At 48.1% G+C, this 13,462-nt stretch overlaps 1 protein-coding gene across 1 annotated transcript in view; it reads right to left on the bottom strand.

Annotated features, from left to right (window-relative positions):
• The window catches only part of SLC1A4 (solute carrier family 1 member 4), a 34,762-nt gene extending 31,924 nt beyond the window's left edge, over window positions 1-2,838 (bottom strand). The window contains exon 1 of the mRNA XM_071582075.1: window positions 2,272-2,838. Coding sequence (XP_071438176.1) covers window positions 2,272-2,795 — 524 coding nt within the window. The 5' untranslated portion in view covers window positions 2,796-2,838. The remainder of the gene's footprint in view (window positions 1-2,271) is intronic.
• Between the last annotated feature and the right edge of the window lie 10,624 nt (window positions 2,839-13,462).

Raw genomic sequence — 13,462 nt, 5'->3', positions numbered from 1 at the left:
AAACAAAAGCAATGGCTTCAGCCCTCCAGGTCTTACAGACTCAAGGCCTTGTTGTCTGAAGATGAGGTTACTCTGGTAACTTCCATCACAGCAGGGATCAAGTTCAATGCTCAAACAAGAACATCCACATTTTCAAGAACACTTAAAAATATTAAATGGCAGAGGAAGAGAAAGATCTTATTTCCTGAAAATCATATATTCACTCCATCCCTGGGTCTGTCAGAGATCTGTGCTAAGACTGAAAGTTTTAGTGATGTCCTAACACATCTTTTCTGGACTGGATTTCACTGTCACTGCTGTGACAACTGGATTTCCCAACAGTGTGGCTGCAACAGGCCTTCCTTGGGGCTTCAAGAAAAAGCAGAATTCACTGGCCACTGTACATGCATTGTATGAAAACCCCTGCCTGCTCCTTTCCCAGAAGGAAATTTTTCTGCAACCCATATGCTTTACCCAAGTCTCAGCATTATGAGCATTGCTTCAGATTGAAGAACTCGATCCCACCACCATCATAACACCTTTGAAGAGGAACTCTCCACCTGCATTTACAGACCATATCAAGAAAGAGGTGCCTGCCCCCAATGTCACGGACATTACCCACAGTATGAAGCTTGATGGAGCATCCCTGACCTGTTAATCAGCTACATCCTACTCCGTGCTGCATGGTGGCACAGGAAACACCAGCAACAGCAGCCCATGCCAGGATGCACCTGGGGCAGCCACCACTACAGTCATCTTCCCAACTCTCCCTGGTGTGCTGACTCCTTTTTTTGAAATCTTCCTTCACCTGCCTACACCTCCATTGAACTCCATGTCACCTTCACAGCCAGACCATCTACTCCCTGTTATTCCTTCTTAACATGCTGTCAGGAATTGCTAGTCCTGAAGAGAGATCCTTAATAGTTAGTTAAGAGAGGTGATCTGAGGACACTAAGTGCATGGCTGCCAATGGAACAAACCAGACTTACTTTCAGTCCAAAGGGAACATACTTCTCTCTGGGGAAGAAAAGGACATTAACCTGAATTTGTAAATACAGTTCTGGGTTTGAGGGGTTTTTTTAAGAAACTCTTTTTATCTTTTGTTGCTACATCCACTTACCCGGACACAGCAAAAAAAAGTCTCTCATCTGAAAAACTGAGCTCATAAAAACAAAGCAAGCAGTCCAAACGAAAATCCCTCACTTAGCTTTTTAATTACCAGGATATCCACTAAGCACAACTTTCCAGCCACTTTGCTGCGATGCAGGTCACCTCCCTTATTCCTCTGTTTGCACATCAGTGCAAAGGACAAGGAAATGCAGTTGAAGTTCCGATACTCAAAACATCAGCTGGATGTTTGCCTGCTTTGTATGCATGCTCCTCTCTTATTTAAAAAGCTGGACAGATCTCAACAGCACGTGGGCTTTGAGAAAAAAAATAAGTGAAGGTTGCAACTTTGTGAGGAGGAAGAAAGATAAAATTACTATGACCTGGTTAGAAGTGGAAGCCTGGCTTCCAGGTAGTTTGGGGAACGTGAGTCTTGTCCTTGCAAGATGCAATGTGCAGAGGTGAGATGCCCACGAACCCACAGGGTGTCCTCATACTGTACAGTGTTGAGGTTATGTCCTCGATGGAAATACAGTGTTGCATTTCCATGCCCGCCTCTCTGGAAGGGCACTACAAGAGGTAAGCAAGCACCTATGTGAGGAGGCTGAATGAAATGTTGGGGAATAAAAGAAAAAGATGTGTGATGGATGGGGAGAGCTGCCCAGCCCTGCCCTGCCTGTGGGAGACAGGTAACAACAGGTAGCGGGGCAGGAGAAGGTGCCAGGCAAAGCCATCCTTGCCCTGCAGTAAAGCACCCAGGAACCGCTCTCCCTCCAGGCAGAACCGAAAACGGGCCCAGGCACCCAGAGCTCCGAGCAAGCCTCGACTCATCCTTGCAGCCTCCCAGGCAAAACGAAAAACAAAGTGGGAAGAAGTAGAGCACCGTGCAGCCCTAGGCCTGGCCGGGCTGCGGGTACCTGGGGAGGGAGAGGTGCTTCTGGAGAAGGCATGAGGAGGATGAGGAGGATGATAGGAAGGAGAAGGATGAAAAGAAGGAGGAAGAAGAGTAGAAGATGCAGGACGAGGAGAAGATGCAGGACGAGGAGAAAGGGGATGAAAAGAAGCAGGAGGATAAGAAGGTGGAGTGGGGGGGGGTTCCCCGGCCGCCGGCCGCAGCGTGCAACATCGCCAGCTCTGTCATCATCCTCCAGCGGCGGGAGGGCGGGGGGAGCGGGGTGGCCTCACCTGACGAGATCGAGGAAGGAGTCCACGGTCTCCTTGCTCGTGGGCAGCGCGCCCGGGAGCCCCAGCCCGGGGGTGTTGAGCGCAGAGGCGCCGGCGCCGGGGCGGACGATGAAGCCGAGGGCGACAGCGAGGCCGGAGGCGAGCAGCGTGGTGCCCAGGAAATAGGCGAGCGCGATGCCTCCCAGGCGGCCGAGCGAGCGGGTGTCCAGGCTGGCGGCGCCCGACACCAGGCTGCAGACCACGAGCGGCAGGATCACCATGCGCAGCATCCGCAGCAGCAGCTCCCCGGGGAAAGCCAGGTAGGCGACCTGCGCCGGGCCCAGCGCCGCGCCGCGCACGGCGGCTCCGAGCGCCACGCCGGCCACCACCCCCGACACCGTCAGCAGCACCAGCGCGTTGCGCCGCAGGAACCCGCGGCAGCCCCGCAGCCGGGCCCCGCCGCCGCGCCGCTGCTCCGCCGGACCCTCCGCATGCCCGTTCCGGCCCTGGCCCGCCTTCTCCTCGCCCGCCGCCGCCTGCTCCATGCTCGCCGCGCCGCCCGCTCCTCGTGTCCCGCTACTGCGCGGCGCTCGCAGACACTGACTGAGGGCGGCCCCGCCCGCCCAGCGCCGGCGGCGGCCCCGCCCCGGGGAGGAACGCGGTGCCCCCGGCCCGCCCCGCCATCGCCCGCCGGGCCCGGGGCCGCCCCTCGCCGTCGCCGTCACCGCCACCGCCCCCGCGGCGGCACCTCTTGGCGGCCCCTGGACCGCAGTCGGACGGCCTGCGGGTGGCGGGGAGTGTCCCGTGCCCTCAGGGCTCACGCACGGCACTCAGCATCCCCTCGGCGTCCCGGAGCTTACGCGTGTCCCCTCAGTGTCCCCCCTCAATATCCCCGTGCTTCATACACATCCCCTCAGGGTCCTCATAGCTTACACATGTCCCCTCAGTGGCCCCCTGTGTCCCACACCTCACACATGTCCCCCGCAGTGGCCCCAGGGTTTACTCAGATCCCCACCAGTGTCCCAAAGCTCACACGTGTCTGCTCAATGTCTCCTTCTATGTCCTCTTGGCTCACATGTGTCCACTCAGTGTCCCTCCTCAGCATCCCTGTGGTTCAAACATCCCCTCAGGGTCCTCACAGCTCACACATTCCCTTAGTGTCCCCTTGGTGCCCCAGAGCTTACACAGATCCCCAACAGTGTCCCAAAGTTCACACGTGTCCCCTCAGTGTCCCCTCAGTGTTGCCCTGCAGCATCCTCGTGGTTTATACACATCCCCTCAGGATCCTCATAGTTCACACATGCCCATCAGTGACCCCACAGCTCACACATGTCTCTTCAGTGTCCCACTCAGTGTCCCCATGGCTCACACACCCTCCTCCAGTGCTCCCCTCAGTATCCCATGGTTCATACACATCCCCTCAGGATCCCTATATTTCGCACATGCCTCCTCGGTGTCCCTGCAGCTCACACATCTCCTTGGTGTCCCCATGGTTCAACCACATCCCTTCCATGTCCCTGTGCTTTACACACATCCCCCTCAGTGTCCTTACAGCCCACATGTCACTCCAGTGTCCCCCTCAGTGTCTTCACAGCTCACACATGTCCCTATCAGTGGGGTTCGCATGTCCCCTTGGTGTCCCCTTCTTCTCTCTAGAACCTCTCATGGAGGCAGGAGCCATCCTCCACACCAGGACAGGTTGTGTCTGTGTCCCAGTCCCTGCGGCCAAAGCAGGTCCATGGGCCCATCAGTGTCAGGGTGGCACAGACACACGGACTCTGAGCATGCTTCCTTGAGGAACCAGGCTGAGAGCCACAGCTGATCACACAAGCAGGTTGTCCAAGGAGCAAACCTTGTCTCTGATGATACAAGGGGCTGATAAAGGGCACCTGGTACTTTCAAATCTGGGGCCTCAGGGCTGCACTACTGTCATGCTTGCTCATGCAGCCACTTCGATGAGTTCCAGCCAATGTTTGGACTTGAGCAGGGGCTCCATTTCAGTTCATTCCCTTGACATCAGCAAAGCACAGCCTACCAGAAAACACACTGTGAAAACAGCCAGCCACACATCTGCTTTTCGAGTAGACTGCACTAATTAAAGAGACTGACAGGGTGTGATGGGACAATAATCCTAATTTAATAAGACTCTTTTCTGTTTTCCAGTCTTATGGATAGACCTGAAGATTGCTACACCATGGCTGGAGCTTCTGGGAATTGTCTATGTGTAAATAGATAATGACACCACCAATAAGCAATTGTGTTTGCCACCATCTACTTCAGAGCTTGATGCAAAGTCTTGACTTGCAGCTTGCTCTTGCACTAAAATTTGACTCAAGACACCAGGCATATTCTTATTGATTTGATATTGTTTTCCCTGATAATTTTCCCTTTGAGTAACACTTGCTTTGTGGAATTCTGGGAATTAATGTTCCATCAAATTGGAACCAGCAGAGATAGGAAACAGAGACTAAATTAAACAGGAGAATAAGTGTCTGCAAACACTTTTAAAGACATTCAATTCCACAAACTCCAAAAGGAACAAAAAAGCTTCATGGATCTTTTTAAGTCAGGCTTGAATTTTTTTCTGCAAAGAGATTTGTGTTTCTTTCCCCATCAGAAGCATTTCTAAAATGGATTTTTAATTAATATTCTGAGAACATTCCTGGTGAAAATGTCATGCTTCATTTTTTTCTAGCATTTTTTCCCTGCTGTTCTCTCCTGGTCTTGCCCTTTTTTTCTTTGCATTTACCCATGAATCATAGAATCATAGAATCAGCTGGGTTGAAAGAGACCTCCAAGATCATCAAGTCCAACCCTTAACCCCTTAATGAAAAAAGAAAGAGAAAAGGGGAAATTACAAAAGAAAATCCTAAAATAAACACAAAAATATAGAAATCTATTCTCTATTTCAGTTGAGAAAAGATCCTAAAACCAAACAATGAACATAGATGCTGTTCCCATATGCAAACTGAAACCAAGAGGAATAATTCAGGAAAGTCTGATCAACGTATTAATTTGGGAAACTCATTTGTAGCAGCACAACTTGCAGAGTTAGCACAGAACTGACAGTAGACTCCTTCTCTCTTGGAGGATTTCCCCATGTCCTTGTGGGACTGACTTTGCTCAGAGCAGTGTCATGAGAACAGCCAGGTGACCTTCAGGAACACACATCTCCAAAATCGTAGATCCCAGTGAACGTTTTTTAATCTGTGCTAAGGCTGTTGGGTGATAGACAGCCCTTCAAGAACACTTTGACATACGGATGCTTGCCTCAAGCTTCCTGGTCAATGACACTGTGAGAATTCAAATTCCCAATGTCCCCTTCTTATTTTCCCTCCCCTCTTGATTTTTTTATTCAAACACTCATCCAAACAGTTTTCCTTCTTTGCTTGACATATCTCCAGATAATAATGTTTTGGTCAAGAAGAAGACAAGAGAGCACATGAACCTCCCACTATACAAATGGACATCATCCCAAAGATGTTCAAGGCAAAGCTAACTGTTTTTCCACACCCTGTGAGAGTTCATGGATGGCTGCAATGATTAACTCTGAAGCCCGCTGGCTTATTCAGTAGTAATCGTTGACTGATCCATTGTGTCATGTTTTCATTTCAGCTCTTGTAGATCTTGGGACCTTTCCAGTGAGTGATTCTGCATGTTTCCAGTGTCCACCCCACTGGTGCTTCTAAATTAGGGACTTTGACTTTTCCTATTGTGACTTGAAGATTCTTTTTTTGTCTTACATGGCTTTCACCTTCACAGGGCTACAACGCTTCCTTCAGAAGTCAAGAGAGGGATCAAAAACAGGCAAAACCACCACCACCATCAACAAAAAGCAACCAGAAAAAAATCCTGTTCCTTTAAAATGAAATTTTAAAAATAATCCTTTTGCTTTATGTGAGCAACAGCCAATATAGTTTTCACCACTGCCCCAAGAAGGAAGATTTCCAGTTAAATTCCAGTCGTGCTGATTTCCAGTCAAGTTCTGCTTGATCAGTTTTTGATGGTAGGTATTTGAAATTCCAGCCTCAGTGGAAGGAATGAAAAAATCTTGATGGCTATAAGGCCATTAGGTCCTTCCCCTCTATGTTTCATCACCAAGAAATCAGAGTACAGGACTTAATTTGAGCCATTTCCCTCAGAAATGTTCCTGCTTTGTTGAAGGAAGTTGATAGCGAGATGTCTCAGAGGAAAAGCTTACAATTCCTTTTCCCTCCTGCTCATCCATTCCTACTGATAAATTTTAGCAGAATCATGATGCACATCCAGGGGATGGACACTTAGAATGAGATCTCTGTGATCTAACTGTTGCCTCCTGGAAATGTAATGTGTAATTCTAATGCCCCTAGGAAAAGAAGGTAATGGTTTTTCCCACCTGTGGAAGGTCGACACAAAGTCTGAGAGAAATCAGATTTGAATTTGTTTGCTAGGGAAGGAGAGGAAGGCTTTCAAAGAGATGTTTGCAGCTCCGTAAGTCTCACAGCTGGTGCATGTCCACTTGGCACACGTCAGGCCACATCTCCTACAAAATTCCAATGGAATGAAGTTCAATAAGGCCAAGTGCTGGGTCCTGCACTTAGGCCACAACAACCCCATGCAGCGCTACAGGCTGGGCACAGAGTGGCTGGAGAGCAGCCAGGCAGAAAGGGACCCAGGGGTACTAATTGACAGGAAGCTCAACATGAGCCAACAGTGTGCCCAGGTGGCCAAGAAGGCCAATGGGATCCTGGCCTGTATCAAAAATAGCGTGGCCAGCAGGACCAGGGCAGTGACCCTTCCCCTGTACTCTGCATTGGTGAGGCCACACCTTGAGTACTGTGTTCAGTTCTGGGCCCCTCAGTTCAGAAAGGATATTGAGGGGCTGGAGCGGGTCCAGAGAAGAGCAACAAGGCTGGTGAAGGGACTGGAGCACAAGTCCTGTGGGGAGAGGCTGAGGGAGCTGGGGTTGTTTAGCCTGGAGAAGAGGAGGCTCAGAGGTGACCTCAGCACTGTCTACAACTACCTGAAGGGAAGTTCTAGCCAGGTGGGGGTTGGTCTCTTCTCCCAGGCACTCAGCAATAGGACAAGGGGGCATGGGCTGAAGCTCTGCCAGGGGAAATTGAAGTTGGAGATCAGAAAAAAATTCTTTCCAAAGAGAGTAATCAGACATTGGAATGGCCTGCCCAGAGAGGTGGTGGATTCACCATCCCTAGAGATTTTTAAACGCAGATTGGACGTGGCGCTGAGTGCCGTGATCTGGTAAATGGACTAGAGTTGGACCAAGGGTTGGACTCGATGATCTCGGAGGTCTTTTCCAACCCAATTGATTCTATGATTCTATGAAAACCACACAGCAGCAGAAGTGCAGAGAGCACCCATTGTGCCACCTCTGCTTCCTTCCATCTCACTGCCACTATTTTCCTCTTCTTAAGACCAACAAAGTTGTCTGCAGCTTTCAGGAGCTTCCTCTGGACTGGCTGCTGTTTACCCTCCATTCTTGGGAGACCTAACTTCTGTATGCTTAGAGAGAAGTCATCAATCAGCCCATCTCCCACAACTTTGATTTGAAGTAGTTTGAAGACTGATGCCTCAAAGTCATGGTGGGGGAGGAGGGAGCAAGATGAAAGGAAAGAGGACAGGAAGAGGTTGCTTTGTATATTTGTGTTTTTCAAGAGCAGCTTGAATGAAGATGCTCCCAAACATCCAAGAGGAGGTGTTCTGGGCAGCCTACAGTGTCCTAAGGGGCTGTATTACAGAGCAGTCTTTTGCTAAGGAGAATTCAGGAAAAGAACATGGGAGAGACCTTGTTGTCTACCAAGCAAAATTAACTCATCAGAAGAGCCACAGCACACTAGCTGAGGCAGGAAGGCCTAGAGCACTTCCTTGGTATGCAGACTTTAGCTTGGCAAGAAGACTTGCTGGGGCTGGGATGCCATGCACTTTGGACAGACTCCAGCCCCATTGCAGGAATGTTCTCTGGCTGCCTCTGGGAGGAACAAGAGATGTGTTTCCCAGCTCTTTCCAGTAGCTCTGCCCTGCTCACCTCATTGCAAGCTGGATGCAGGACCAGCCACCCCCACACAGTCACCTGGACTTGTCAGAATGAGCCAGACTATAAGATATCCAAAAGCACAGAAGGAAAGCCCCCTGGCCCTCATTGATGACAGATCCAAAGAATATTCCTCAGGTCCTGCTTCACGTAGGTTCCTGACTAGCAGCTGAAATAACCCAGTCCCAAACACAATTCTGTCAGTGTCACATGTTAATTTAAAGTCTCTTCAGACTAGGTAAGTTCTCATGCCTGATTGAAAGTATTCTGAGGATGAAAATAAAAGGCCTTTGAAAACACATTTTCTAATAGCAGAGGCAGGCAAGGAATTTTGCAAATACTACTTGCTTGCCCAAACTCCAACAAAATATAAACTCTGCAGACAGGGATGGTTAACCTAGGGTAAATATTTAACTTTATCCTCCAAAGGCACATGCAGTTTTACCAGAAAGAAGAAGAAAAATATAGAATAATACCCCTACACACACCTTGTTTACTCTAAGGCTCTTTTGATGGGTCTGGAAACAAAGTCATATTGAGACAGGAATAAATTTAAAACTGGGTGCGTTACTCCCTTTTTCAAAACCATCATGATATACAAACATGAAGAGAAACAAATCAGTACCTGATGGAAAAGAAGGACCCTGAATCACCTCCCAAGAATAATGGAATTTTCTCCTTCATAAGCTCTCTGTGACATTTTTCTTTGAGAATAAAGCAAGGAAAAGCAGGAAAAAAGGGCAAGAACAAGCACAGACGTTCAAGATCTTGGATATGTGACAATCTGTACTAGCAGGGGGCATTGCCTCTAGCTGGTGGGGGAAATTCAGGGTCAGGCTTTTCAAAATAAGCTGGGCTGATCTGAAAACAAGCTGCGTGATCTCCTCTCACAGTGAAGCTTTGCTACTGAAGAAGCAAGAGAAGTGATTGGAGGGTTTCAGCTGTGGGAAACATGCTTGAATGAAGAACTAGCAAGTGCTCCAAGTGCCTGCTGATTTCTCCGATAGCTGTGGGTTGACTGAGTGCCTTGTCACTGGCAGGAGGTAAGTTAGACAAGTGAGGATTTGCCTGGCATTCAAGGATTCATACACAAGCAGAACATGCCTTGATTTACATCAGCTGTGTGGAACAGACTAAAGAAAGCTACATTAGGAGGAAAAGGGAAAAAAAGTGTGAGCAATTTCTGAACATTCTTTGGGATTCAATAGCTAGAAGCAGCAAAGGGAATCTCTATCCTTATACACTTTATCCCTGATTACAGTATGATAATGATACTGCATCCCTCGTTATGGGTGACAGTAAACTGGGAAGACATTGAACAGGAATGGCAAAGCTTCTGGCAAGGAATATAGGGGACTGTGCAGCTGCCCTTTGCCCACTGGCCTGTAAGAATGTCTTCCCATGTCCCCAGCTTGCTGCAGGAGTGTGACAGTGGCCACACCAAGGGGCAGTGGGAGCCAAGGTTTGGTCCAAACACATCTCTGAGAAGTAACTGCAGCTCTAGAGACCCCCATGGCTATGAGAATAGAAAAATACTTTAAGAACAGTCATACTGGAAAAGAAGAGCATAGGAGCAAGTAAAACAAGAATATGTGATATTTTCTGAGAGTACTTCCCAGGTATGCCATAATCTGCAACTTTGATAGTTCCATGTGGTCCTTTGGATTTAACAGCCTTCCATTCTTTTCCTCGTGCAAATTTGTCTGCTGTGGTTTTTTTTAATACCATCATCTCTTTGCCAGAGGTGTGATTAGTACTGTACAGAGCTCATTGAATGCTTTTGTCACCCTCTGCGCCTCTCCTGGTGGAGACAGGTGTCTACCAGGGCTGCATCCACTAAAAACTTGCCAAGTTTGCTATAATCTGTGGAATACAGATTTAGGAAGGTGTTTGCAGCTTTTTCCTCTGCCCTTCAAGGCTGCTGTTCAGCCACTGAGTGCAATTCCCTCCTTTGCAAGGAAGGGAATTTGGCATTCAGGCTCAGGAGATGTTATTATGCTCATGAGTCTAATGAGGCTGTGGGTCTCTGAGACTGTGAGTCCAGCAATTTCTGCTGAGAGACAGCTCCTCAAACAGCTCCTCAGTGGACATGTCTCTTCAGCCAACCTGCCTATTTTGCCGAAACTCACAGAAATACACTTCCTGTGAGATTTCCAGCTTCAGAAAAATTTCAGTGAAATTGCAGGCTGGAATCAAGAGCTGTTCATGAGGGATATATGGATGGAGTCAGTTAGAGACACATCTCGCAGGGCATGAGCCAATGTACCAGACTAACACTTATCTTGTGTTTACTGTTGTCCCAACTCTCTGTGTGAATCACAAAGTAGTTCTCCTAATATGGGAGAAAGGAGGGATGCAGATTTTCTCTTTAATCCTGAAAAGAGACATAAAAATATGTGGAAATACAGGGGAGTCACATATATCTAAAGAAAATGGTAAATACATAGTTGAGTTGCATTGCTTATCTCTCCCATCTTGTTTGCATCATGGAGAATGAGTGTTTGGCAGCTGAAGCCCACAGTTTCAAATGCATTTCTTAGCTAAACCTAGAAAAGTACATAGGTACCTGATGTTTTTCTGGGTTGTAGTTCTCATTGATCTCAAAACCTTTGAGAATCTGAGCTTACAGTATCTACTGTACAATTTTCAAAGCTGTCTAGGCTACTGTAGGTATGTGAGAACTGCTGGGAGCTCCAAGTGCCCCTTTATGATCCTGACCTAAAGCAATTTTAGTTCCCTAATGAAGCAGCATCATTATCAAAACCAGGCAAAACAAAACAACAACACACCATGCAAAGTAAATTACACACTACCGTGGCCATGTAACAGTCCTGTTACTGCAGGTTTTGGGAATAACAGCCCAGGATGAGAAAAACCAGACAGGGAGAGCATGCCCTTTACACCTGCCTGAGATCAGAACTAAGACCTCCTGCCTCGCAGAGCGCAAGTTCAGCTTCTGGCACGGTGCAGCCACAGAGCAGAGTGTCAGCCACAGGCTAAAGCCTCCTGATCCTGCACTGAGACTGCTGATCCGTGGGACACATGTACTTCTTCAGGGGGTGAAGAGGTCCTAACACAGCTTGCTGAGGAGCTTTAAGGAAAATGAAGGGAGGCAAAGCCATCCTCCACCCCTTGCTTACATGCCAAGCTTTTGCAGAGGTGGAAGAGTGGCTCTATTGGCAGCAGAGGATATGCTGAGCAGAGCCACCACATCTTTCTGGTGGACAAGGAAAGGCAGCAGAGGCGGCAGCTGGAGCAGGCTGAAAGCTTTTTCTGAGTGCTACAGGAAAAGAAACCATTATGAGAGTGTGCTAAAAGCCTATTCATTGCTAAGGAAAGGGCTACTGAAGAATGTGGGATAAATGCCGAAAGCTGCCAGCCAGAGCAACAGGAAGATTATTAAAGCCTTTTGCAAAGACCCCTGTCTCCTTCCTTTGGCAGAGGCAATTCTGGACATGGAGTCGTTTCTGGCCTACCCATTGAAATGCTGTAAATAGCTGTCTGTGGGGAGGGAGAAGCTGGGTTACAGCTCAGGGGGGTTCTTCGCGTGGGAACTGTAGATAAAATGCCCATATCACAGCCAAACACAGTTAGGATCGAAGGCAAATGCACTTTCTGGAGAAACTTCCCCTCAGTTATCAGACCTTTACAGGGGGTGACTTATCTACCCAAAGGAAGCAAAAGGGGCAGTTTTCAGCCATGCTCCTCAGCAGGGAGCAATGCCAACCTTCTCCTGGTTGCTGGTTGCTTGTGCAGGGTCTGCACACACAGGAAATGAGGCTAGGGAGGCCATTCGGTCTTCCAAAGGGAATATTTTGCTCTGAATCAGCAACTACCTGTTCTGACAGACAGGAGAGGTGTCTCCTGCTTTTTCTCTTCTAGTTTCTGTCTTCCTTTCCACCCGCTCTTACACTTCTTTCTTATTCTCCATCTCAGTGTTGCTTGAGATGAGTGTCTGTGAGACAAACCCTAGCAAAGGGGAACCCCTCCCAGAAACAAAGACCCTGAGCAAAGACTCCTACAAGCTGGGCTGTCCATGGTGAAGCTGACCCTGTGACTCTTGAATGAGACTGATGTGCCTGTAACTATTACATTTTAGGACCTGATGCAGTCCCTTTCTGAAGGCTTAACCTGCTCGGAGCCCTGTAGTCGTAGGTGCTGTACAGACACATCAGGGAAAAATCCACCCCATCAAAGGTTTCTGCAGGGTGAGGAGGAGGCATAGGGAGGTCAAGAGACTTGCCCATGGTTACACAGTACTTCCTGCTCTTTGATCTTCTTTGTCCCATGCTGTCCCCTCCTGTACCACATATTGGGAGGCAATAGCATAGCTCCAGGCTGGTAGTCAGTTTTTCCTTCCTCTAGGAATGTCTTGGCCAGGAACCAGCATGAAGGAAGAGGTAAGGCAGTACCCTCAAGGGTTTGAGATGGTCTGTTGTCTACTCTTGGCTGCAAGGAGGCTCCAACATGTCTGCTTCCATACCCAAGGCTTTAAAAGTCATGAGTCTGGTCCCTATAAAATCATGAGACTTTATGATTTAAAAAGCATGAGGTTTAAAAGAAAAAAGTAAGTGCATGTTCTTCATTTGCTTTTTGTACTGGAGCTCTTTGGGTAATATTTTTGAGCTTTTAGCCCCAAACTCAGTGTCTATTCTGCCCTTTGGCTGGAGAACACAGAGCATATTCCTTGTTTGCTCACTCACAAGACTGCAGAACTTGAAGTCTTTGAGCCCTCTAACTCCCCGTCCACCTTCATTAAATTTGGTCAATCAGTTCAAGTTGTGAGGGAATCAACAGGTAAACATATACCCATACACAGCACCATTAAATAAACCTTATGAACCTAGAAAATGGGCCAGAAGTAGGGATATCAAAGATTACTGCTACTTTTTTTGAGGATACCACTATATCTTCTTGGAGTGGAAGAAAGGAAAGACATGAAAACACTTCATGTTGGAAAAGCAGCTCAGAGGCTGGACCAGGATTCTCTCTGGAAAGAAGAAAGAACACTCAATAACCAAACTCAGCTGAAGCAGAACCATAGAAAACAAACTGCCTGTGCCAGGAATTTGGGGGAAGGGCGAATGCTGGGAAAGGGCACAGAAAATTATTTAGTTCAAGTAAAAACAGAGCAGCACATCTGAAGAACGTAACAGGGAGATGCATGTTACAACTGGCTAGGAT

Source organism: Pithys albifrons, chromosome 2, assembly GCF_047495875.1.
Source record: "Pithys albifrons albifrons isolate INPA30051 chromosome 2, PitAlb_v1, whole genome shotgun sequence".
Lineage (NCBI taxonomy): Eukaryota > Metazoa > Chordata > Aves > Passeriformes > Thamnophilidae > Pithys > Pithys albifrons.
The sequence above is the reverse complement of the archived record's forward strand: the minus strand, read 5'-3'. Positions and strand labels throughout refer to the sequence as shown.